Here is a 26,768-nt window from a genome sequence, read left to right as displayed (position 1 = left end):
TTTGTCCAATTATTCTCTATATTCTTATGTTTACAATTATAATATAACATGATTATATTATAACTCTTATTCTTTTATTAACATAATTTTTGGCAATATTATAATATGAGAATGGGGTTGGATGAGTATGAGATAACATAATATTTTTCAACTAATGTGAACCATTTATTTTGCGCAAATTTTGCAAGTAACAACTTAAATACTTTAAAACATTATAATAATAAATTAGAACATAATAAGAATTACTTTATAACATACACATGCAACTTAGAACATATTAAGAATTACTTTATATACATTAGAACACAATCAAAATAACTTGAAATTAGGTTAATGTTCCAAATGATATTAATGTTTCAAAATATACACATGTTCAAAACAGTTATGTCCATAATCATATATTTGTACAAAAAATTACTATTATATATACTTGAGATTTACACAATCAAATATCAAAATTTGTTGATCTTTGACCACTCTCTAGCCATCTTCAACACTCTTTTCCGTTTTTCATTTACTTCTGATGTTATAATCTTCCCACAATACTCCACTCGTAACCTTTTCATTTGCTCAAACTGCACAAAAAAAAATGACTTTAGAACATATACATGTAATTTAGAACATAATAAGAATTACTTTAAAACATTGACACGTAAATAGAACCTAATCATATATGTTTTGTACTTACATTATCCTTCTCTAATCCTGAATTCCATTGTTTTTGACATTGGCCTTCATAGGATTCCATGTGCTTCAACAGAAATACTCCACAATCATGTTTATTCTGGTTGCTTTTCCATCTCATCTCAACATTTCTTGTTTCATAAGTGGAAATAATTGCACTCTTCTTATCAACTTCTTCATAAAATTCACCTAATGCTTCCAACTAAAAAATTAATAATATAATTAGAACATTGACATGGAATTTAGAACTCAATTACAATTATTTTAGAACATTGACATGGAATTTAGAACTTAATTACAATTATTTTAGAACATTGATATGTAAATTATAACATATATATAATTTAAAGTACTTTAAAAGATTGACATGTAATATAAATAATTTCAAACATAATAGAAAATCATAGAACATAATAGAAATACTTTAGAACATAAGGGAAAACTTTCGAACATAATAAAAATACTTTAGAACATAATGGAAAATTTTAGAACATATGAGAAAACTTTAGAACATAAGGGAAAACTTTAGAACATAATAGAAATACTTTAGAACATATGGATAGAAAATGTTAGAACATAATAGAAATACTTTAAAACATAAGGGAAAACTTTAGAACATAAGGAAAAAATATAATATAACATAATAGAAAACTTTAGAACATAAGGGAAAACTTTAGAACATAATAGAAATACTTTAGGACATATGGGAAAACTTTTGAACATAAAGAAAAAAAATAATAGAACATAATAGAAACACTTTAGAACATAAGGGAAAACTTTAGATCATAAGGGAAAAATATAATAGAACATAATAGAAAACTTTAGAACATAATTGAAAACTTTAGAACATAATAGAAATACTTTAAAAAATATGGGAAAACTTTAGAACATAATAAAAATAACTTAAAATTATATCAATGTTCCATATGATATCAAATCAAGGCAGGCACACACAAAACAACAAAACTGCACAATGAAAACAATAATATGCCAGTGTAAACATAAGAATGAAGTAAAAATGATGTGGAGTACTAAAAATATTCACAATTCCACAAATCACAATTTCTACCAGACAATTGCATTAGCAAGAATATTGGCAAAAGTGCACAGCCAACCAAAGTGGAAAAACAAAACACATCGATAATCAACCAGGCCAATTTATTCAAACAGGCAAAGAAACACAGAGTGAAAGATTCATTAATCAACATAGGCCCAAATGCAAATCAAACATACCACAGCCAGAAACTATTGGCTTTGAGCTTTCAAGCACAACACATTCATCCACATTCAAATAGTAAAGTCACAGCAAAACTGCGCGTTAACACAGAACAAACAATGAAGCACGCTCAAACAGCTTCACAAATCACAATCATCAATAACGCACAGTATAAGCATTAGCACAACAACAAATGCACACAAAAAATACTTCCAATTCCTCAAAATACATCAAGTAATTTCTTGAAAAGGAACGACAAATTGTCTCGATTTCAAACTTCAACAAACCCAGAAATTCTTGATTAAATCTTTCCCATTCGCCACTGATTTATACTAATCACTACACAATAAAAATTAATAGCCGCATTCCATGTATACCAGTGGTATACAGTACTCTGTTAATCGAACAAAAAAATATAAAATCGAACAAAAAAAAAAGAAAAACAGATAATCGAACATTATACAAGCCTTTTCGAAATTGACAGAAAACAAACAACAAAAATCGAACAAAATAATTCGAACATAAATTGAACTAATTAAATCGAACAAAAATCAAAATAATAGCAAAATCGAACTAAAATCAAGCAAAATTCGAACTAAAATCGAGCAAAAATCGAACAAAATAATCGAACAAAAATCGAACTCAAAAATCGAACAAAATTCGAGCCATAAATTTTCAAAAATCGAACTCAAAAAAATTGAAAAGAAAAACATACAAAATCGGCTTTAACTCATGCAAAATTCATGAAAATCAAATCGAAAAAATCAAAATCGCCAATTTGCAAACATCATGCGATTGAAAGCACAAAATCGACTTGAATATCATGTGAAATTCATAAAATTAGAACAAAATCAAAGAAAAACGTACCTGATTTGAGCAATTTAGGTTGTTTTGCAGCAATTTGGGCTAGATTTGAGATTTGAGGAGAGAGAAAGTAAAGAGGATTGAAAGTTTGAGGAGAGAGAAAAGTATGAACGTTTGGGGGAGGGTTTTAGGGGAGTTTTTTTTTTGTTTTAATCTTGACCGCTCATCCTAATCTAATCCTACGGATGAGATTGGTTCTTATATAACTAGGGTTCTTACATAAGGAGGGGTTCTTACCGGATCCCTCCCCTATATATATATATATATATATATATATATAGCTAAACTTTTAGCCAGACGACGAGATAACGACACTTGGCGTTCCAACTTTTCGCCAAGTGTCGCGCCACGTACGGTAGAGTCATAAAAAAAAGTTAATTTAGAATTGTATTTTCAATCAAATTTGGATAGAATTTTAGGATAAAATTATTAATTTAGAGTTTTATTTTTGATAAAGTGTCAATATTTCAAATGTACAAATTAAATTATAATTTATTAAAAAAAAAATTTATACACTCATAAATTATCATATAAATTTATTTTTTGTATCATAGTATTTTTTTGGAGCGAAGGAATTAGCTCAAAATGCACCACATCCATTATTTATAATATATTCTAATCAATTAAAACAATATACTTTACAATCTAATATAATTTTCGGGTCACGAGTCATTTCGGACAAGGTCATTATTTCAGGTTACGGGTCAAGAAATGTTTTCACCAATATTATTATTAGTCATTACATGCCTACTATATAGTTTAAATCATCACAAAAACACATCAATTCCTAACTAATTTTGTATCAATGATATGTTTTAAAATTTGACATATAGTTAAAAATTTATCTTAAAATTCAATAAACAACCCGGACATCGCACGGACACAGGCACAAAACTAGTATATATATATATATATATATATATATATATATATATATATATATATATATATATATATATATATATATATCTATTAGATTGAAACCCTAAACATCAATAAATCGTCCTTGTCAAAAAAAATATATATATAAAAAAAAATCGTCTCCACGATGCCCACTAGGAAGAAGATTATGCCGGGCATGTATTGGAATAAGCCCGAAATCATGAGCATTAACCATGATTATCTACTTTATCGTTTTAATTAGTTTTTACCCATATTTTCTCTAGATTTATCTACTTTATCGTTTTAGAGAATTCTTGAAGCAATTAGTATATATACATAGTTCGTGAATTTCTAAAACATCGTGGATATAAAAATGATGAAGGAATTTTTGGAATCTTCCGGCCATTTCTTCAAAGCTTCATGTACAACTATAAATATATGTTATGAACATTTAATAAAAAAAATACACACAAAAATCCACCATACACAAGCCTTCTTACAATCTTACCTACTATCCCTTGTAAATTATTACCTTTTCTACTGCGAATCCTCTATTCCTTCTTTTTGTATATCTTTTGGAATATGTATTTTAATTTATATATCCAAATTCGGAAAAGGCTTTTGATTTTCAATTTGATTTATTCTCTTCATTTTTTTAACTAATTATGGTGGGATCACTAATGTTAGCTCCGATCCGCCAATGAGGGGTATATGTTGGTGTATAAACCCAACTCATATTCGTTGTGTGTTAGTTTAAGAAAGGTGGTAATTTTTTCTAGACAATGCCCTTAGCTACATCTCTTTTTTTAATTATTTTATCAATCTCTACATCTTTAATTTGCTTTCAATATATGTGCATTCATCGACTATTACAAAAAGAATAGACGGACATAACTTAATTACTTGTTTATAAAGTAGGGAAATCTTAAGAATATCTTGGAAAAACATATGACCAGTCTATTATCGTTTACATTTGATTTATGATAATGTAGCATTAAACTCATGTATTAGTGTAAAAAACTAACTAATTTGACACGAATAAAGTTCAATCTACCTCTACATTAGTTGGTTGTAGGGGTTAAATTTTACTTGTTGTTTGGGTGTCAAAAACTGACTTTCTTGAATCTCAAATTTGAAAAAAAGAAAATAGCTAGGTACGAGTTAGTGCTATAAATCATCAAATAAACAACCAAACGAAATCCAACAACCAAAAAACTAACAAATACACAAATCCAAGATTCTAGAATAACTAACCCATTTTGGACAAACCGACCTTATATATTTTTTTTTCTAAGAATCAAAACCCTACTTCTTCTTCTTCAACTCTTGTTCAATCAATGGAGAACCAAAATCAAGAAGAACCGACGATAAACCCAAAACGATTCCTGCTTCTTCTACGACTACTGTTGCTGCATTGTCTACTAGTGTTGCTGCATCGTCTACTTCTACCGGAAGTCCACAAAGATGAAAGCGTCGAAGAACCGACGATAAACCCAAAACGATTCCAATAATTCATAGGTGGGCGACGAACGAGCGTGTGGTGGTTTGTTCCAAAAATACTTTGATAAACGATGGAGTGGTAACCATTGATGGCCAAGTTAAGTGCACGCGCACTAATTGTGGGGCAAAAAAAAAAACCTAGGTATGTTTGTTTTGATTAATAATAAATCCATCTGAATTCTACTTCGTAATTCTTTTTATTTATTTTATGTTATGTTGGATTATAATTTTCATTTTTTATGCCCTAATATGTCTCTATTGAATAGTCAAAATTGATTGTTCTTTTAAATTGCTTGTTCTTGATAATAACCTCAAGTAATAACTATAAAAACGAGACAATCAGCAGACTAAGTTAAATAACCTCAAGAAATTCCAAGATCCTTATCAACTAAATCCTATGTTAGCTATCAGCTAATTAATCAGTAATTAGTTAGTTAGCTATCAACTAAATCCTAATATAAGGGGTTGTTAAATATCTCCCTCGAATCTATAACTAACGCCCGCAAAGTAAAATAATTTTACAAATTTACCCTTACATAAAAAAAAGGAATTTACCCCCAAACCCTCACTCCCTCTTCTCTCTCCTAAAAACAATTCACTCTCCACATTACCACCACCACTACCACGTCCTTTTACCACCCACCACTACCATCACCACCACCACCACCTCCTCTTTTTACCTCCAATTTCCCAAACAAATTTTGTTTCTCACATGACATTTTTGTTAATAAACCAACAACTTTATTTAACTTTATTCAAATGTGGAACCCACAATAAAGAAAAAGTTGTTGATTTATTCACAAAAATGTCCCCATGAGAAACAAATTTCGTTTCTCACCACGAGAAACAGGGAATTTCCCTTTATAATGTCTACTGGAATCTATGATGACTTACGAATTAATCTACAGTATGATGTAAATCAAGGGTAGACTCAAAAATACCACTGACAAACTAACAATTAATCTATGATGTAAACCATGCGATTAATCTATGATGTTAATCTTGGTAGTATTATGATATACAAATTAATTATAGTTAGGCGTTAGTTTTGATTATGTTTGATATTGAATTATATTAAGCACTAAAAATCTGTTGTTGTGTGAGATTAATTCATTGTGTTGTAAATATATAAGCTGGGATTGAATGTTGATTTGTATCACCACTTGATAATGCACTTGATAGTGTATGTCAATCTGGAAAAGGCTTGAACCTTTGGTGACCAGTATCAAATTCTGTTTGAGGGGAGTAATTTTTTTTTTTTTTTTTCTAAAATAAGGGTAAATTTATAATTTTATTTTATTTTGCGGGCGTTAGTTAGATATTCGAAGGCGACGTTTATTATAAATCTTAATTAAGCTTTTAATCTTTATCTTTTTAAATATAAATATATATACAGTTATCTATTTGATTGAAACCCTAAACATCAATAATTCGTCTCCACGATGCCCCCTAGGAAGAAGAAGATTATGCCGGGCATGTATTGGAATAAGCCCGAAATCATGAGCATTAAGCATGATTATACAAGTGAAACAGATAGATTAAGCTTCCTTCCTGATAGTCTTCTGATCACCATACTCTCTCTTGTTCCAATCCACTCCGCGGCTGCCACCTCCGTCTTATCCCACCGTTGGCGCTATCTCTGGACCCAAATCACCCACATCTCCGTTGAACCATGTATGGGTAGGATGTGCAGGAAACCATTTCGTAGTTTCCGGGGTTTCAAGAATACCGTCAATCACATTCTCTTCCAGCTCTCCTCCTCCAAACTCCACACCTTTCGCCTTAATTTCCCTTTCCCTAACACCCTTTTACAAGAACAACAAACTCATGACACGACGACCTTTTACTCGGAGTTAAGGGACTGCATAGCCTGTATTGTTCCCTGGATTGAGCTTGTGTCGCATCGTAACCCGGAGGCAATCATAGTAACTTTTCACGACTCGAATACTATTCGATTGCCACATTTACCCGTTAGTTTTCTTCAAACTCAATCACTTGTTACACTGAAATTAATTGCAAATGTTGAGCTTAACTTTCCTAAGGATAATCTCCAAGTTAATCTCCCTAATTTAAAGAAGCTCCACATGAATTTATTCGACTCACAACGTTGTGTTATGGATACTCTTTTTAGGTCTTGCCCTTTACTAGAGCATTTATTATTGTCTCTTCGTTTAAACGAACTTGATCACCTTATTCATATATCTGCCCCGAACTTAAAGGATTTGGATATCAATATGGAAGAATCATCGTTGCTGTCTACTCACACCAAGTTTGTGGTTAATGCTCCTAAACTGGAACGATTCGAGGTTAGAGGACTTCTAGCGGTTTATGACTTTGTCACGAATCCAACTAATTTACGACATGTCATATTTATCTTGCAAAAAATTGATGGATTTATAATTGATCATGTTTTTGTTAACACAAGACAAGGGCTATTTCGAGGGATTTCTTGTGTTCGGAACCTAGTATTAGTAGGTGATTGTGGTATAACAATTAGTCTGTTAGATTTTGTTGCTGGTATTAATGGCCTGCCAATCTATCATAACCTAGTTTATCTCCATCTTAACTGTGGCGAATCTGATGTGGATTTCGTTGATAATAATTGGAGACCTCAATTACCCAGTTTTTGGTCGGCTAATCTCAAAAGCATTAATGTCTCGGTTAAGATGAAGAAGAATGTGGTAGAGATGAATTTGCTTAAGAACATTTTAAGTTCCGCAACTGCTTTGAAACAACTTTGTGTTTCTTCTCTTTATGCTAAACTTAATCCAAGGCCAAATCGACTATGGAATGAATATACATTTTGTAGAGAGCTGTTTATGTGTCCAAGGAGTTCGCCGATTTGCAAGATTCAGTTTACTGGTAAAATGATTACGGCTTCAAGTAACGATTTTAGTAATGATAAAGATGAGCTAACATGTAAAATACTCAGACAGTATATACGTCCGTACAATTTAGCAGCAAGTTAAATGAGGTTTATTTTCTATGTAAATTTCTCTCAAATAAATAAAAGCTTCTTTCATAGATTAGCTAATAATAATAACCATGAGTGATAGACTGTTTACAGGCCTTGGCCTAATTACAACTAACACCACCATAGACTAAGGTGGGTTCAAAAGTGGTGTTATAACACCCGAATTACAAGTTTGATCAGAAGAGTTAATAAGTTTGTTAAGTTACAGTAATTTTCCATGGGCACTCAAAGTTTTAGAAAATGCAAAATTGATGAAGGTACGATGTTTGGTTAACAAATTAAAGCGCAAAATGGAGGAAGTTGAAATTCATGGGAATTGAAAGTTCCTACATAATGTAGGGATTAAATTACCTAAGTCTCCTAGGTCAATCAAAATTCCCATTAATTGTAATTTCCTTTATATCTACCAAACAATTAGATTAATTTCCTAGGAGTTGCATGAGTGAAATAACTTCCCCGGAATAAGGCCTTGGTGTGTGCTAAGTTTCTTATTAAAATATTTAGGAAAATTTGTCAAAAATAACATCACCTTACACCGGTCTTCCATAAATGAAACGACCTTTAGATTATTCTAAAATAAAACGACCTTTGATACACATCTGTCAAAAATGAAACGTAACCAGTTGGTAACCTGTTAAATAGGTTACTAGTGACATGTGTCACAATGTCATTAGTCAATTTATTTTAACAATTTCTTTTAAAAAAAATAATCTTAAAATTTAAAAAAAAAAAAAACAATGAGATTATAAATAAATAAAAAAAACTCCCTCCCCTTGCCGGTAGCACCCCCACCGTTGGGCCACCCCATAACCGCCGGTGACCAAAACCCCCTTCCCCGGAACCGGGGGTACCGTTCCTCAAACACCGTCCTCCTTCCTCCAACCCTAAAACCTTCCTCCCTCACCTGGAAAACCCTCATCTCTCACCTCGAAAACCCTTATCCCTCCACCGGCCGCCGCCCAAACCGCCTCCACTATGCGGGTGAACCAATTTTGCCCCTCCTACGGTCGTCTCCACCCCCTTCCCCCCTTGAATCAACACCCGATCTAAAACCCGAAAATCGAGTGGTGGTTTTAGGGTTCAAAATCAAACCAAACCCCAAAAGTCTCATTTCTTGTGCCGGTGGCTTGGTGGTCGAGATCTGGAGGGTTCTTCCAGCACCGAAAAAAGGCTCTGGCTGTCGGCGGTAATGTGGAGGACGCGGCGGTGGTTGTCGGTGACGGCAGGGGACATTTTTTTATTTATTACAGTTTTCTTTGGTTTTAATTTTTTTAAAAATGTTTGTTTTGATTTAAGTTTTTTTTTTAAAATCATTATTATTAAATTAAAATGATAAAATAAAATTTAATTATTTTAACCAATCAACATGTGACACGTGGCAAATGCAACCTATAAAACAGGTTACAGGTAATTTTTTGTTTCATTTTGGGCAGATGTGTGTTAAAGGTCGTTTTATTTTGAAATAATCAAAAGATCGTTCTATTCTTGGAAGACCGGTGAAAGGTGGTGTTATTTTTGATAAATTTTCCAAATATTTATGATACTTATTAAAAGTACATTATTATGTTTTTTATTTTTACTATATATTTTGAGTTGTGTTTTCAATGCTTAATAAAATTATAAAATAAACTTACGGATCGATGATGAATGATAAAATTTTGGAAAAAAACACACGTAAACACCTCTATTTGCGTAGTAAGAAATATCTCGATTTGCGTATTTACGTATTATTTAATACGCAAAATAAGGCATTTACGTTTTTTTTGTCAAATCTGAGCTCAATTTGGAACTTTAAGGACAAGAAAAAGCCCCCAAATTCTTTAACGGAACAATTTTCAACATGTAGATCGATAAAAAATATTATTAAGTGGAGAGTGCGTGGTCCCCGCTAATGGAATTTGTTAACAGTGGGATAACGGCAAGGTTTTCGTTTAGAAACTATATGTATTTTGGGGTTATACGGTGGATTTCTGAAAAGGGGGGCACATCGTAGAAAATGCAAAGTTATAGAATTATAATGTTAAAAAACCCAAAAAAAATTAGTAAACAAACCCGTTAGCACATGGACTACCCGTTCTTTTTTAAAAGGGCGAGTAAGAGTAGCTTTTTAGGCTCGTTTTCAGGGTCGGACTTCTTTTATCTAGCCCATTAGGCTCATTTTATAACTTTCGGCCCGTGTCCGTCCCAAGCCTGCAAATGATTATCTCTTATTGCCAGTTTGTTTTTATAAAAAATAAGGTGACACTTTTTTAGGAAAAATACACTTTAATAATCCCAACTATTGTCGATTTCCTTCTAATGTCCCAAAAACCGACTACATACCTGTTGAAAGGGTAAAAAAAAAATTTGTTTATATATTAAATGCCACATGTCAGCACATGATTGGCCTAAATATTGAAAAAAAGAAAAAAGAAAAAATAAAATCAGAAACCGTTCAGGCAACCCAACTCACCATGGCACCATGAAACCCCAGCCATCCCCACACAGTCCAGCGGCCACCTCCCAAGGGTAAAAAAAAATTGTTTATATATTAAATGCCACATGTCAGCACATGATTGGTCTAAATATTGAAAAAAAGAAAAAAGAAAAAATAAAATCATAAACCGTTCAGGCAACCCAACTCACCATGGCACCATGAAACCCCAGCCACCCCCACACAGTCCAGCGGCCACCTCCCTTACCCCCCCCCCCCCCCAAAATGGCAGTCGACCCTTCCAACCCCCAAAACTCACAATATCCGATCCACCCGAACCCTCTAAACCACTCCCCTCCCTGCCCTCCTCCTTCGCCGGTAAACTAAAACCAAAAAAAAAATATAATAAAATAAAATAAAATAAATAATCAATGTCGCTCCTCCTCCCTTCCCACACCCTCGAAACTGATCAGGGAGCCCAATTTGGGGGTTAGGGAAAAAGGGGTCGTTTTTTACAGTAGAGGAGGTTGATTTCGACGTTGGTCGAATGGGGGAGGTTAATATCTAGGGAGGATAGGTGGTTTGGGGTGAGAGTGGGCCGCATAAGGTGGTTAGTTTTTGGTGCTGGGAGTTGTCGTCCGTCCGTTTTCGAGGGGCAAGCAAGATGGACGGTCATTTTCCAACGGACTGGGGTTTGACCCTAGCGTTTGGCAGTGGCGTAGGGGGGTAGTGGTTGTTAGGTTTTTTTTTTTTTTTAATTTAGATCACCTATTACAACAAGCAGGAGCAAAACCAAGAATTTAGGAACCGGGGGGGCCGATTCTTATATAGATTTTTTTAAGAAAAAAAAAAGCTATTAAGAGCTATTAGGAAAAAAAAATGCAATTATTAGAAATTTTAAATACCAATGTCAAAACTTGATCATCTTATATGTATATAGGTTTTTTAAGAAAAAAAATACTAATAAAAAAAATGAAATTATAATAAAAAGTTAGTTGGAAAAATAGGGAAGAAATGGCTTTGAGAAGAAGCAGAAGAGATCACATTATTTTCATATGTATATATTTTTTTAAAAAAATCAAAAAAACCTTAAAATCAAAATATATATATTTAAAATGATAGTAAGTAAAAAAAACCTATAGATGAAGGATTGATCCCTTGATCTCAAGGCAACAAAACATTATCATATCATCCTCAAACCAACTAAGCAACCCAACTTTGCTTTTATTTTGAGCTAACATTTACATTTATGCATAAAACTTATGGGTGCCAACAATTTTTGGGTGTTATTTTCTAATTTTTCCAAAAAAGGAAAAATTAGAAAATAACACCTAAAAATTGTCACAATTTTGATAATAACACCACAAAAAAAAAAGTTTTTATTATAACACCACAAAAAAAAAAACCAAAAATTTGCTTTCACCACCACTTAACTTTGCCATCCAAAAAAACCGTTAAGTGGGCCCCACACAGTACACGTGTCAATCAACTATTGGATACAAAATTCAAAAAAAAAAAAAAGAAAAACCCTATAATCCTAACCCAGCCACCACCACCACCGGCGCCCATGGCCGGCACCCCAACCCAGCCCCAAACTCAACCCTACCATGGTCGGCACCCCAACCCAGCCCCTATCACTGTCTCCCAAACGTCGACGAACCACCCAGACCCCAAACCAGCAAGCCCCCATCATCGTCTCACCACCGTCGCCGAACCACCCAGACCCCAACCCAAACCAGCCCAGGCCCCATCATCGTCTCCCCGTCATCGCCGAACCACCCAGACCCCAACCCAAACCAGCCCAGCCCCCATTATCATCTCCCTGACCTGAATCCATCGCCAAACCACCCAAATCCAACCCTAACCAGCCCAGCCACCGTACTCCTCTACCAAACCCAACCAAAAGTCTTCGCCAAACTGCCGAAACCCCGACCCACCCATACCCAAACCCACTAACCGCTCTACTCCTCTCACCCTCACCTTGAACCAAATCGGGGTTCGGGTTCTTTCGTGGGTACGTTTGGGCTGATTTCGGCAGTCAAGGGGTGGTTGGTTGGCTGGCTGGCTGGTTTTGTGGGTCGAGGGTGGTCGGTTGGGATTGGGCGGCGGTGGAGGCTGAGTTGGAGAACGACGGTAGGAATGGCGGCGCCAATGGTGGCTGGGTATTTTAAGGGTTTTCCTTTTTTTTTTTTTAATTTTCTTTTTTTGTTTGTTTTTTATTTATTTAATCCAATGCACAATTGACACGTGTACAATGTGGGACCCACTAACGGTTTTTTGGATGAAAAAGTTAAGTGGTGTTGAAATCAGAATTTTTGGTTTTTTGGTGGTGTTATAATCTAAGTTTTTTTTTTGTGGTGTTATTATCAAAATCGTGACAATTTTTGGGTGTTATTTTCTAATTTTTCCTTAAAAAGACTAGGCTGCCATGATGGGCTGGGGAGGCTAGGCCTCCACCGGCCCCTCCCGTACCTCCGCCCCTGACAACAAGTCATTGACTTGGTGTTTACTGGTTTGGACTATTAGAGGCAAACTAAGGGCATAATTAGGATTATTAAAAAAAATAAACCTTAGTTAGGATTATTAGAAGTAGATCGGCAATAGTCGGGATTATTAAAGTGTATTTTTCTAATTTTTTATAGACAACAAAAATTATACATACATTAGCATTACTATGGAGTGTTACTTCTAGATTTAGAAGGTGTATTAATAAATATATAGAAGGTGTATTAATATAGAAAGTGTATTAATATATACGAATTATTTTAATTTTGAGTTATAAAAAGTGAGTTAATAATAAACTTTGTCGATCTTCTTACTCTTATAAAATGTTACGTTGCTCATAAGCTGACACGGTTAATTCAATCTAACAATAACTAACTTCAATCATTAACTACCTAACTAGCTGACAGATAAGGATCTTGGAATTTCTTCAAGTTAGTTAACTTAGTTTGCTGGTTATCTCGTTTTTATAGTTATTATTTAGCTTAACTAATAATTTCGATTGGAAATGAATATGAAATTTTATTATTAATCAAAAACAAACCAACAATTACAATAACACCAATTTTACTATACTACTAGACGCATTACATGAAAAATAGACTAATACTAATGAAATTAAAGACGAGATTATCAAAGCATCATATCAATCATGATCACTAATTATATTACACTAACCAATTAGGTCGAAGTAAATTGGTGAAGAAATTCTTCGTAAAGCTTGAAAACCAAATCAGGTTTTTTGATTCCCAGAAAAAACTTATCATCCAAAGTGTTGGTGCTTTTGAGAACATCTTTGAGTTCGTTGACCTTACAGTGATTAAGAAACATTCCCAAAAATAAAAACAGCCAATCCATGGGTTGTTTTTCTTGGTCAAGTTTGACGGGATTAGTAGTAGTTCCATATCCACAATTACCGCAAACTTCATGCATCCTGCCATGTACCAACAACGAAAAACTATCATTCTTGGCTTTTATTAAAGGTTTAAGTTTCTTAAATTTTTTCTCTATGTCGTACGTAATTTCGGTGTGTTTCTTGCATTTCAGGCACTCGATATGACCTATTACACTTTTTATTCCTTGTCCTTCCAAGAACTTCATTGAAGGGATCAACTTGACGCGTTCATCATCCGTAGTCGTAGTGGGAAGTTCGAGAGAGAGCGCAGCATCATTCGTAGTCTTAGTAGGAAGTGCGAGAGAGAGCGCAGTATCAACCGTAGTCGAAGTAGGAAGTGCGAGAGAGAGCGCAGCATCAGCCAGAGAGCGCAGCATCAGCCGTAGTCGTAGTAGGAAGTGCGAGAGAGAGCGCAGCATCGGCCGTAGTCGTTCTTGGAAGTGCAGTAGTAGGGTTATCGTTTGGATGGTGTGATGGAAGAGAAATAGAAAGGGAAAGATTTGGTTCATCAACTTCTTGGTTTCTGTTCTTCTCCATGATTTCTGGATTATATTGAGGAAGAAGCAATATAGTAGTAGAGTTTTGGTTTGATTCCAACGAGTAGAAGAAAAAAGTATATGATTGATTGTTGTAAGGCAGAATGAAACCGAAGACTGGACCTTTTATAGAGGTGGTCATCAATTGATGTCGGTTGATTCTAAAAATAAAGGAAAATTAAAAAAAAAAAAAAACTACTTTCTTGGGTTAGTTACCCATTCTTTAATCGTTTCTTGATTCATTCTGTTACAGGTTTTACAAAATTTGTTATCCAAATTCAATAAATAAAAAATAAAAAAAAATAAAAAAAAACCTCATATTCAATCTGTTTCCATCTTATAGATACATTTTTTTTTTCTAAATTTTATTAATGTTCCGTAAAAATGTAAGGATAGATTAGTGACACCATTTTCTAATAATATTACACGTAGTAATAAAGATAGTCATTTTAGATAATATAACTACACTTACAAAAATTCTATACATTTTCTAATTAGGATAGTTTTGTAAGGCTATATTTATACACTAATTTTGTGGCTGCTATAATAACATTGTAATCTACACCGTTATCTTTTATTTAATAAGATCTATAACTCTCCAATATATTGCCAAGATTGTTTTTTTTCAATGAAAATATACTTAATGACCCCTTCCACTTCCTTCTCTCAACCTTATTCTCCAATCCCTCCCTTTCTAGTCATTTCACATTCAAAAATCATTCATGAATACTTTTTTTAATCTCTCTCAATTTTTTATAGGACATAAAGGACCATGGTATCTCAAATGTTTCCTCCATTCTTATAATATTACACCAATTGCCTTTTAAACAAGTTTCACAAATATTGCACCCTTTTCAACATACTCTTACTTTGTCATATTTACTAAGCATTCTTTAGTTTATGTTCACATCACATGAACAATTTTGTATTTTTCTCTCTCTCTTGTTCATTTTCCTACTACGCCATTTGTTTCGTAATAATCACAACACTTTCTTTTTACATTCGTTTTATAGTAATTGCTATACCTTTTTTTTTTTTTTTTTTTTTTTTGGTAAGGATCCATTATTATTTTATTATTTCACTCTTCTACCAATCTCACTTACACGATTTTTTTTTTAGTTCTCTCTCCTACTTGCTATTACATATCTTCACTAATTATACTTTATATTATAAAATTTCCCTTGTTGGATCATATCCTATAGATTTCCAATAACTTTGTACAGCACTTATAGTTTTTTTAGTTTTTTTTTTTTTTTTTTTTTTTTTTTTTTTTTTTTTTTTTTGACGGGAAGTGTTGTGACTATTATGAAATAAAGGGAGTACCAAAATTATTGTGTCTAACCTATATGATGCAATAATAAAAATAACGGAGAAAGTATTATAGATGCAAATAACTAGATGCAATGTTCCTTGATTCTCAAGCCAAAAAGAGACATTTCCAAAAACACATTTTATAAGTTGAACATTTTCACCAACATTATTATTAGTCATTACTACATGCCTACTAGATAGCAAATCATCACAAAAACACATCAATTCCCAACTAATTTTGTATCAATGATATATTTTAAAATTTGATATATATTTTAGCAATCAATCAATTAATAATATAATATTAATAAAATTTTCTTAAATCGTGCATCGCACGAGTATTAATCTAGTATTTATATATATTAAAACTCCAAGGTAAAAAGTGTTATGTCGCCATGTGTCTTTTTTTGTATTATTGCGCCACACATCATATTTTAAGCTTGCCACATAATCAAAGTGTACTAATGTTGGACTGACCTTCCTGCTTGATTTCTCGATCCAATAGTCTTCTTAGAAAAATCTTCATTGATTTAACTTCCATGTATTAATGCTTAATTTAATTGAAAAACTTTTCTGTATAACCACTACTCTATTTAATTTCCTTTTTAATAATTGCACAATAATTTTATTTGATTGAAAAGCTTTTCATATGTGTAACCACCCTATCTAAATTCCCCTCGAAATCCTTAGTAATTGCACAATAGTATAATGTGTAAGAAATTAATCATTACTCCATTTTTTGTGCATCAATTCATAAAATTGTAATTATAGAGTATGAGCAATAATTAATAGTATATATTTACATCAAAATTATAAAGATTTGATTTATTATATGTTCGATATTAACAAAAAAAAAAAAATTATAGTCATAGTCAAACCAAACTAGCTCACACAAACAACTAACTACTTACTTAAGATCTCATCTGTAAAAAAAACAAAAACACGGACTATAAACTCTCGATGTCAAACAAGGCAAAAGTATAGTTTAATTAAATTAATAAATTTATGATGAATCGCCGGGGCATTGCCCGGCCCGGCCGAATAACTAGTTTATAATTAAGTATCTACGGACTACGAGCATTAGAGTACTCGTAAAAAAAAAAAAATAAATAAATAAATAAAAATTCTCATGCAGTATCAAAGAGGGCAAGTTAGACATTCCCTCTTATTATCAATTTGTCAACTACGTATACGAGGGACCTATTGTCGGTTTCTCCCTCCCCACTCAAAACTGAAGAACCCTAAAATCCTCCCAAATTGATTGCTGCTCGAATTTCCCAAATTGATTGCTGCTCACTTGCTCGAATGCTCACAAATTGATTGATGTTCGAATTGCTTCCAATTGGGATGAAGCCTAATTCGCCTAAATCGAACGTCTCAGGTTTTGATTTTTTTTTTTCTTTCATTTGCTGAGTTTTTGATCTGGAGAATTTGTGTAATTTCTTGATATTGAATGCTTTTAGTATTGTAATAATTGGTTGGTTTCTTGAAATAGACGCTCTTAATATGTTGATTGTTAGTTTAGCTAATTTTATAAGTATTGTCGCTCTTAATTCTTTTTTTTTTTTTTCTTTAATTTATCTGATCATTGTTAGTTTTATCAAGTAGAATGACAATGCTAATAGCTCTAATTATAGGTAAGAAGACATATAAATGATATAATGATTAATAATTAAGGGATTGAGCTTGGGAATCAAAGAATTAGGTACACTTTCTAGTGTAGTTATTAAAATTAGTCCCTAAAATGATTAAATCCATGGCTATGATTGATTTTAGAATGATCTTATATCTTTGGACGAATAATTTTAGGCTGCCAATGCTTTGTATTATAGATTTATTACGCTTCTACTTGTCAACCATTTCAATTAAAAAAGTGTGTACAAGGTAGGGGTTCAGAAAATGGATATGTAGTTTAATAAATTGATCTACGGATTAGTACTTTCTTTTTCGGATTACTGTTGTATCATATTTGCATCCTGATGACTGTTACAAAATATTGTTTTCATCGTATTGCCTCAAATATGTATGAATTCATCATTCTATTACTAAAGAGATCTTGTATATTATGCAATAAGCAACAGATAGAATTTTAAATGTGATTATAGGTTAGATTTCTTAAGACATTGCCCTTATAATCTATCTAGAACTTTGCCTTGAGTTGGAAAAACTAAATATAGACTATGCACTAGCTGTAATGTCTTACTCAATGTTACGAGTTTTTTTTTTTTTTTTTTTGGGAATGAAAGAGTATCAATTATAATGAAGTTAATTAGTTTCTATTACAAAACTATTTTCTGAATACTTCTAGTGAGGCACCTAGGTTGAGAGTGAGTCAGGGGGTTAAATGTCAAATCAATTTTAAAGAGGCGCAAGCAAACCTAGATTCGTACTCTAAAGGTTTTTAAGTCCATGCGGTTCATTTTGATGCACTGAGATGTAAATTTGGAAGCACTGAATGATACAAATACCACTTTTTATACAGAAAAAAGTATTGTGACACTGACCTTTGCTTTGAATTTATTTTATGGATGGCATGCTACAATATAAAGGGGATAGTTGACTTGACTGCTTCATAAATTCAAGCGTGTTCTAGTTGCTTCAGATTGAATTTCATGCCAACCTTATTTTCAAGACCATGTGTTTAATATTTATTATGTTATTTTTTTGGTCATTTAAATTTGGTGCTATTGTATCCCTTTTTACTTTCTAATTGCCCTCCAAACTGTTATTTTTTAATTATCTGTCAAATATATGATTTTTATTCTTTCTTTAATTCTATATGCATCGTAAGTTTCTGTGGAAGTTATGTAGGGGTAGATTATTGAACATAAAGCTTAAAGAACACCATTGGTTTGGTTGATTTTGGTTCTTACGCTCATAGATCTTTGCTTCAGGGGCATGGAAGGTCTGCTTTTGAACTACTCTGCTTTAGTGTCACATATAAATAGTTAGTTTTGTGGTAGACTTGTGATTGTGTGTCCTGCTTTGAAGCAGTGAATGGGAAAGCATTTGTAGGGTGTGATGAATGTGAATTTCCAATTTGCAGGCCTTGTGTTTTTGAATGATTGTGAAGTCCTGCTGTTCATGGAGATGTTGAGGAGGATGCTGATTCTAATTTTTATCAGAATGATGAACTTAATACTGCACTTTATTGGAGGAAAAAAAATGTAAGTTGTGTAATTCCATTACTTATAATAATGCATCCAATGTACCCTGGATACTTATTTCTGTTTCCTTATAATTGTACTTTTGCAGCTCATACCAGAAAAGCTGATACTTCCTGAGAATTTGGCGTGCCTCCCTTGGGTTATATAGCCTGGAAAGAGAGAGAGTTAATGGATGGAAGATGAAGAAGGAGAAGAATGTTGTACCTGCTAATAGTACTCGTCCTCCATATGAAAGATGTAGCCACTACTATTTTAGATGAGTGTTTACTGTAAGTTCATATCTCTACTTTTTAGTTTAGGTTGTATCTTTCTGATATCCTTACAGCTTACACATCTGCTAAACTTTAGATTTATGGTTAAGCATTTCTAAATCATTATTTGTTACTTAGATTTGCATTTTCTGTTCCCTTGAAAGCTACATTATACAGAAAAAGCCAGTTTGATGTATTGATTCTTCCTCGAATTTATTATGCAGGAATGAGGAAGCTAGGCACCCGCTGTCTAGAAAGGTCCCCATCCACCATCTCAATTTTTAACTTCTAACTTAATTATATTGTGTATGCATATGATGGGATAAACAAATTGAAGGAGCAAAGAGATCAAGGTTCAAATGAGAAAACGGATGAACAAATCATTCAAGAAGTGTTTGGCAAAGATACACACGAGTACTTGAAAGCTTATGGCCTAGTAGAAGTATTACAAAACATTTCAAAGTAAAAGCCTTCACGATTAAATCTTTCTCAAGAGGTAATTGAAGTTAAAAAGAAAGCAGATCAAGCAATTGAAGAAGTAAAAAAAGATGCTGAAAATGCTAGAACAGAAGCTGAACAAGCCAAAAAAAAAGTGGAAACCGTTAGGAATGATGTGGACCGAAAAATTGTAGAGAACAACGTAGTTTGGGAGAAAAATTCAGCCAATTTCTGGATATTATTATTGGAGCATGGGGTTCGTTGAATAATGATGATTTAGGAAGTGAAGGTTCGTCCTCTTTTAATTCCCATCTTCTCTCTCTTTGCTTTTTTCCATTGAATTTCTTTTCTCTTCTATCTTAATTTTTTTAACTTCTCCATCCATAAAAGCCGGAGAACCACTGAGCTATGAATACAAGTATAAATGTCTCTTCTCCAATATCAGTATAGTCATCTTTTTTGCTTTGACTTGACAATAATCTGCTGTGTGCCCTAGACATCAACATGATTATTGCACATTAATTTTGTTTCTTTTATGAGACTCGAGTGAATTGAGTTCCATTGGAGTTGTGGTTTCTGTAAATATTTCTATAGAGGTATATTGGTGCTTACATGGCTAAATTGTGAATAGACCCAGATAGCTAACTGTTATAGACTCACTCACTCAACAATAGACGTTTGATTGATAATTGAACAAAGTTCCAAGTTACAAAAAAGTGAGTTTTATTCTGAAAGTTCTCACTAAGTAGAAGAGTAAAATTATATTATGTAAGTTTTGAATCAGTGGATTGTCTTGATTTGGTGTGTTATATATGTCTCTAATGCTCTGACTTGGGCCCACAACCTCGTTGTACTAATGTCGACATGACACATCCACGGTTGTGGGTACAGAATCCAAGTAGGACTCTCAGGAGAGAAAGTGGACTCATCAGTGAGCTATCTTAGAGGGGAGCTTTACTCAATGAAGGAAAATTTGAAACTATTAAGGGACAGGGATAGTATACCTGTATTACTTTGCCTCCCACAGTTCGTTTTATATATTCAATTATCTGCAAGGAGTAGGGAAAAAAAGACTTAGTTTACAAAATGATTTGTGTGTGTGTGTGTGTTTTTTTGATGAGATTGGTTATTGTATTTTACTAAATTATACGAAGTATATATTTTTCTTTTGCGAAAGAATCTGTTTTTTTATTTTTATTTTTATTTTTATTTTAAATTTTAATTTTGGTGTGTGTGTGTGAGAACAGTGATGAGACATTGAGCCATATTATTTTCAAGGTTTTTTGTATGTGTGGATATTAAACATCAATTGAAAAATAAATTTCTCCAAATTTATTGTGTTAGGAAATATATCTATTTGTCTCAACAATATCAAATGTGACCCATTTGTTGAAATATATGCTATCTGTCACGATATTATTTGTGGCAAGCAAGCTTTATCAGCGATGGTAATTAGGTATGGTAATATTAGCGATGGTAATATTTGTGGCAACAAAATTTATTAACGACGGTATAATTTGTGGCAAATAAGCTATTAGACACGGCATAATGTATGGCAAATAAGATGTTAGCCACGGTATATAGCAATAATAAAGAGAAGTGAAGTTTCTTAATTAATTAAAAATAAGTGTGGCTGGTATTGTTAAGATAATTATGTAAATAATTATCTTAGTCTAATGTATATATTCTGTTGTCCTAGAGTGATATGGATGCAAAACCCACGGAATATAATTCCTTCAGGTATCATTCATCATTGATCCTTAATTTTATTTTATAATTTTACTAAGAATTGAAAACAAAACTCAAAATATATTCTAGGAAAAAAAAAAAAAGCAATCATTTTATTTTTAATTAGTTCTGCGTATGCTAATAATATTAACAAATTGGAGGAAACTTAAAACCCCAAGTTAAAAGAATCATTAATTTGAAGGTTAATACATATAATAAAATCATATCACCGATTGTACGGACGTATATTTTGTTTGAGTATCTTACATGTTAGCTCATCTTTATCAGAACTAAAATCGTTACATGAAGCCGTCATCATTTTACCAGTAAAGTGAATCTTGCAAGTCGGAGAACTCCTTGGACGCATGAAAAGCTCCCTACAAAAAGTGTATTCATTCCATAGTTGATTTGGCCTTGCACTTGGTTTGACTTTGGGAGGAGAAACTAGAAGCTGTTCCAAAGCAGTTGCACTACTTAAAATGTTACTAAGCAAATTCATCTCTACCCTATTATTCCTTATCTTAATCGAGACATCTATTCTTTTCAGATTAGCCGACCAACAACTGGGAAACTGTGGTCTCCAATTATTGTCGATTACGTTGAAATCGTAGTCAGATTCGCCACAGTGAAGACGGAGATAAACCAGATTGTGATAACTTGGCAGGCCGTTTAAACCAGCAACAAAATCTAACAGACGTATTATTGTACTACGATAATAATCTACTAATTTTATGTTTCGAACACAACAAATCCCTCGAAATAGACCTTGTCTCGCGTTAACAAAATCACGATCAATTGCATTCCTTCTTTGCAAGGTCATTTTGACTAGTCGTAAATAGGTTGGATTGGTGACAAAGTCATAAACCGCTAGAAGTCCCTTGACCTTGAAATGTTCTAGTTTAGGAGTATTAACCACAAACTTGGTGTGAATAGATAGCAACGGCGATTCTTCCATATTGATTTTCAAATCCTTCAAGTTAGGGGCGGAAATATGAATAAGGTGATCAGGTTGCTTTAAATGGAGATACAATAATAAATACTCTAGTAAAGGGCAAGACCTAAAAAGAGTATCCATAACACGACGTTGTGAGTCGTATAAATTCATACAAAGCTTCTTCAAATTAGGTAGATTAACACGGAGATCATCCTTAGGAAAGGTGAGCTCAATATGTGCAATTAAATCCAGTGTAACAAGTGACTGAGTTTGAAGCAAAGAAGCCGGTACAGGTGGCATCTCAAGAAATCGAAAAGAATACGAGTCATCGATAGTCACGGTGATTACCTCCGGGTTACGACGGGAGACAAGCTGAATCCAGGGAGCAACACTAGCAATGCAGTCCCTTACCCCGGAGTTGAACTCGTCAAATTCTTGATCGTTATTAAGGTTGTCAAGGGACGGGAAGTGAAGGCAAAAGGTGTGGAGTTTCGAGGAGGTGAGTTGGAAGAGAATATGATTGACGACGTTGTTGAAATCCCGTAAATTACGGATGTATTTCCAACCCGTCCACGGTCCTAAGGAGACATGGGTGATTTGGGTCCAGAGATGGCGCCAACGGTGGGATAACACGGAGGTTGCAGCCGCGGAATTGATTGGATCAACAAGAGAGAGTATGGTGATCAAAAAACTATCAGGAAGTGAGCTTAATCTGTCCACTTCACCACTATAATCATCGTTGTTTAGTTTTCGTTTTTTGGACAATTTCCGTTTATTGGACGTAAGCATCTTTTCCTTGTACGGACGCATGGCGATGAGCAATTAGAGACCAATTTTAAAGCTAGGGTTTTAGATCTAATTATATTTCTGATACAAGCGGTCTAGTATATATAGAGGATCGAAGAAGATAGATTTTCTGGTTGATATTTGATTTAGGTAGCCGTTATGAGTCGGTGATGCATGATCCAATTTAAAATAGAATTCAAATATCCTTCCATAATGATTAATTCTTTGGTATTTTTGTTAACATAATTAAATCGGTTGGGGTAAGAATTTGTCTTATATTTATTATATTAATGGTGATACTTAATTCTAGATGTTTTTATTTTTTTTATTTGTGTTTGATATTTGAGTAGTCATAGTTATTTAATCTATCGTTTTATCTCTTATTTAGTTTTGTCATTAGTAATAGTTGATTGTTAAACAACCTTCTCTTTGTGGGATCGACCCTAACTTGCCCTAGTACATAATTATGAGGTCTAGTTAAGTATTATTTTTGTTAGGTGTGCGACCGGCCAACCGCATATATATAGAGGTACCGAAACAATTACGTGTAAGTTCTTTATAATTGTGGTCATGTTGTCTAAAGTTGTGAAACTAGGGTTGTAAAACAATCACAACTTAATCCAGGTGGTTATTAATCCATGAGTAGAAAATTCAAATAACATAAAATGTTTTATTTTTAAATTTAATAAACAATCAAGTATCGCACAAGCACAAACTAGTTAATTTGAAATAGCAAAACTGCAAAAGTATATAAACAAGGGCCGGAGTGCAACTGGAGGAGTATACACTACATATACATTCAGTCAACAATTTTGTATGAAATTTCAGCTTCTGCTATTGTGAGGATTATTTACACAAGGAAAAGGTAGACAACTTTCACACACACACAAAAAAAGCTGTTGATGGATGGAAAATAGACGACCATAAAAAAAAACAATGCTCATCAATCATTAATTCAAGTATATACGTAGTATCGATAATACTTTCTCCGTTATTTTTATTATTGCATCATATAGATTAGGCACAATAATTTTAGTATTCCCTCTATTTCGTAATAATCGCAATATTAGGTGTTGTATAAATTAAAGTTATAGAAAATTTATAGGATAGGGTCTAAACCGTAATTCAAATCACTATCTAAGGGAACAGTATAAGGGGAGCTTAATTACTTATTAATTAGCTTATAAAGAAAACAATTCTAATATTAATTAGCAGAAAAAAATTGTAAATGAACATATGGATCGGATTGAATCGAGTCAGATGTAGTATAATATGTATGCGCGGAGTACGTTGTATGCGTTTCAAAAAATAATACATCAATGTAAATTTATTTATTTATTTATTTATTTCCAAAAGTAGTTGTAGTAGCTATCTAAGAAAGAGATATTACATAGTTAAACCCCTCTTTGAAAACAACATTTCATCAACTTCTTTGATCAATTCAAAACCTCGTAACTTCCCTGACATATCTTCCATTAACAAAACCAAAGTTAATTAAACAAATGATAAAATTTGGATGATAATCATATGTTTAATAAGATCGATCGTCATACTGACATCTCAAATGACATTTGTTCTCATTGCATGCACGTATTTGACTTTTACCCTTGGGAAATTTCAAGTAAATGTCGGTGAACCTTAAGGGAAATTATAATCCAGACCTACATATAATTTAATTAATGTACTTTTTATATCTTAGTGTTTAATTAAACCACTAAAAAGTTTCTATATATAGTTACATTAAGACATCCATGAAAGTATCGTCAATTCATTATTTCAAAAAGGTATACATTGAAGAAACAAACTCTCTATTATAAAAGGTATTAATCTTGTCCTTTATATATATCTTTTTAATTTTGATCTAGTATATATATATTATACGTACATACTTAAAAGTTGTCCCTTTTTTCTTGATTATGAGTATGAGATGATCAATATAATACCTTACTAATAAATCTTAGTTTTTATATGTGTTACCTAGGATTAAGTTTTGAGTCGAACCGAGTAACAAAATGACTCATCATCCAAGTCACCGAGAGCATCCACTCGTGGCGGTCAATCGCCAAGGTGCATACACATGTGACGGGTGCAAAATGGAAGGCATGGGGCTAAGATACAGATGTGAAGGTTGTAACTATGACTTACACCAAGAATGCATGTTTGCACCCCCTAAGCTAAAAATTCAAGAACATAAATATCGATTTCTCGAACGACCCCTCCCCGGGCCTAATTGCACTAGGGTTGATTGCACCAAGTGTAGGAGCTGTGACGCGTGTGGGATGACGGTTAAGGGGTTCGTGTATCATTGTTCTAAGACGGGGTGGGATTTCCACCCTAGATGTGCTAAGCTAGAAAGTAAAATTAGCATTGGAGATGTCACTTTTTGGCTTGAGAAGCAAGGACCATCTATTTGTGCTTGGTGTAAAAGAAAGCTGCTCAACGGTTAGTACACTACTCTTTCCCCCTTTGACTATTAATGTGCTACTTCTTTTTATTGGTTAGCTGTACATATATGTTCAATTTATATACTAGTTATATATATTTGTATCGACCAATAATTTAAATTAGTTGCACAAAAAGGTACGTATATAATCAAAGGCGGATCCATGGAGGTATAACAGGTTAAATTAGTAGCACAAAAGGGTATATTTAATATATTATGGAGTATGTAGTACGTAACTTAATTGTATGTTCTTGTGATATTTTGCTAGAAGCCTAGAACTAGAAAACAGGATCACTAAAAAAGTCTTTACAAAAAAATAAAAATAAATAAAATAGACAATTTCTTTTAAACTTACAAATGTTGACTAGTTCATTTTATACTTAATTATTTGTAGATTATATTCTAGACTTTCTAGTTATCTATCGCTTTCCCCGGCACCTTCCATGTCATTTTACTTCTTTGTTTGATTAATATGAAAAAAAAAATATAGAGGAGAAAGAAAAAAGGGAAAATTTTACTATGCTTCCTCTCTTTTTAAATACACCATTTGTCGTTAAATGATTGTTTTTAAAAATTTAGATATTTTTAAAGTATATATGGAGATGAATAGAATTTAACACGATCTAATATTAACAGGTGCAAAAAAGAAGATTCCAGGATGGTCGTATGTATCTAAATATGATGACTATAATTTCCATGTCTTTTGCGTTATGGAAATGGCCATGCAAAGCTCTTCCACCTCATCCAATAATCTTAATGCAACCACTGGAGGAGACTCTTCTTTGGTTGTATTTCAGAAAATGAAGCTACCTCTTATAGCTAAGTCCAAGAAAGGTGGTGCATTTTCTAGGAACAAGTGGTTGGAAATACTCAAGATTTTCTTGAGCTCTGTGTTCTCCATTCTTCTTGGTGATCCAACCACGATTATTGCTTCTACCGCGGCTCATCTTATAACACAAGGTTTATTTCACCAAGGTTGAAGATACTTTCATAGTTTCATAGTCATCTGATCATATATGATGGATATTTTTACGTATATTCAAGGGATACCTTGTGACAACTATCGAATGGTTCTAATTATCTTCGCTACTTATGTTAATTTCGCGGTCCATTCAAGATTCCTCAGTCTCTTACATATCTATTTTGGAAAACATGTATAATATTATTGTTTTGTCTATTGCTTCTATATAGGGGTGTCAATCGGGTTTGCGGTTCGGTTTTGGGTTCGGTTTATCGGTTTTCGA

At 33.0% G+C, this 26,768-nt stretch overlaps 3 protein-coding genes and 1 long non-coding RNA gene across 4 annotated transcripts; 3 read left to right on the top strand and 1 right to left on the bottom strand.

Moving 5' to 3' along the window:
- Positions 1–6,588: 6,588 nt before the first annotated feature.
- On the top strand, positions 6,589–8,115 carry LOC145558091 (putative F-box/FBD/LRR-repeat protein At5g44950). Its single transcript, XM_081619240.1, has one exon. The coding sequence runs from the start codon at positions 6,589–6,591 to the stop codon at positions 8,113–8,115; it is 1,527 nt and encodes a 508-aa protein (XP_081475366.1).
- An 8,582-nt stretch (positions 8,116–16,697) lies between these two features.
- Positions 16,698–19,174, top strand: LOC145560388 (uncharacterized). The gene is made up of 3 exons (XR_014093139.1): positions 16,698–17,151; positions 18,824–18,944; positions 19,033–19,174. It is a non-coding gene; the product is annotated as an uncharacterized LOC145560388 (long non-coding RNA).
- Positions 19,175–21,587: 2,413 nt separating this feature from the next.
- LOC145558090 (F-box/LRR-repeat protein At4g14103-like) lies at positions 21,588–23,105 on the bottom strand. Its single transcript, XM_081619239.1, has one exon. The coding sequence runs from the start codon at positions 23,103–23,105 to the stop codon at positions 21,588–21,590; it is 1,518 nt and encodes a 505-aa protein (XP_081475365.1).
- A 1,988-nt stretch (positions 23,106–25,093) lies between these two features.
- On the top strand, positions 25,094–26,504 carry LOC145558089 (uncharacterized). Its single transcript, XM_081619238.1, has 2 exons — positions 25,094–25,523; positions 26,161–26,504. Exons 1-2 carry the CDS (start codon positions 25,094–25,096, stop codon positions 26,502–26,504), a joined length of 774 nt encoding a protein of 257 aa, XP_081475364.1.
- The last annotated feature ends 264 nt before the right edge of the window (positions 26,505–26,768 follow it).

This window comes from Chenopodium album, chromosome 9 (assembly GCF_948465745.1).
Source record: "Chenopodium album chromosome 9, dcCheAlbu1.1, whole genome shotgun sequence".
Lineage (NCBI taxonomy): Eukaryota > Viridiplantae > Streptophyta > Magnoliopsida > Caryophyllales > Amaranthaceae > Chenopodium > Chenopodium album.
This window is presented reverse-complemented; position numbering and strand designations above follow the sequence as displayed.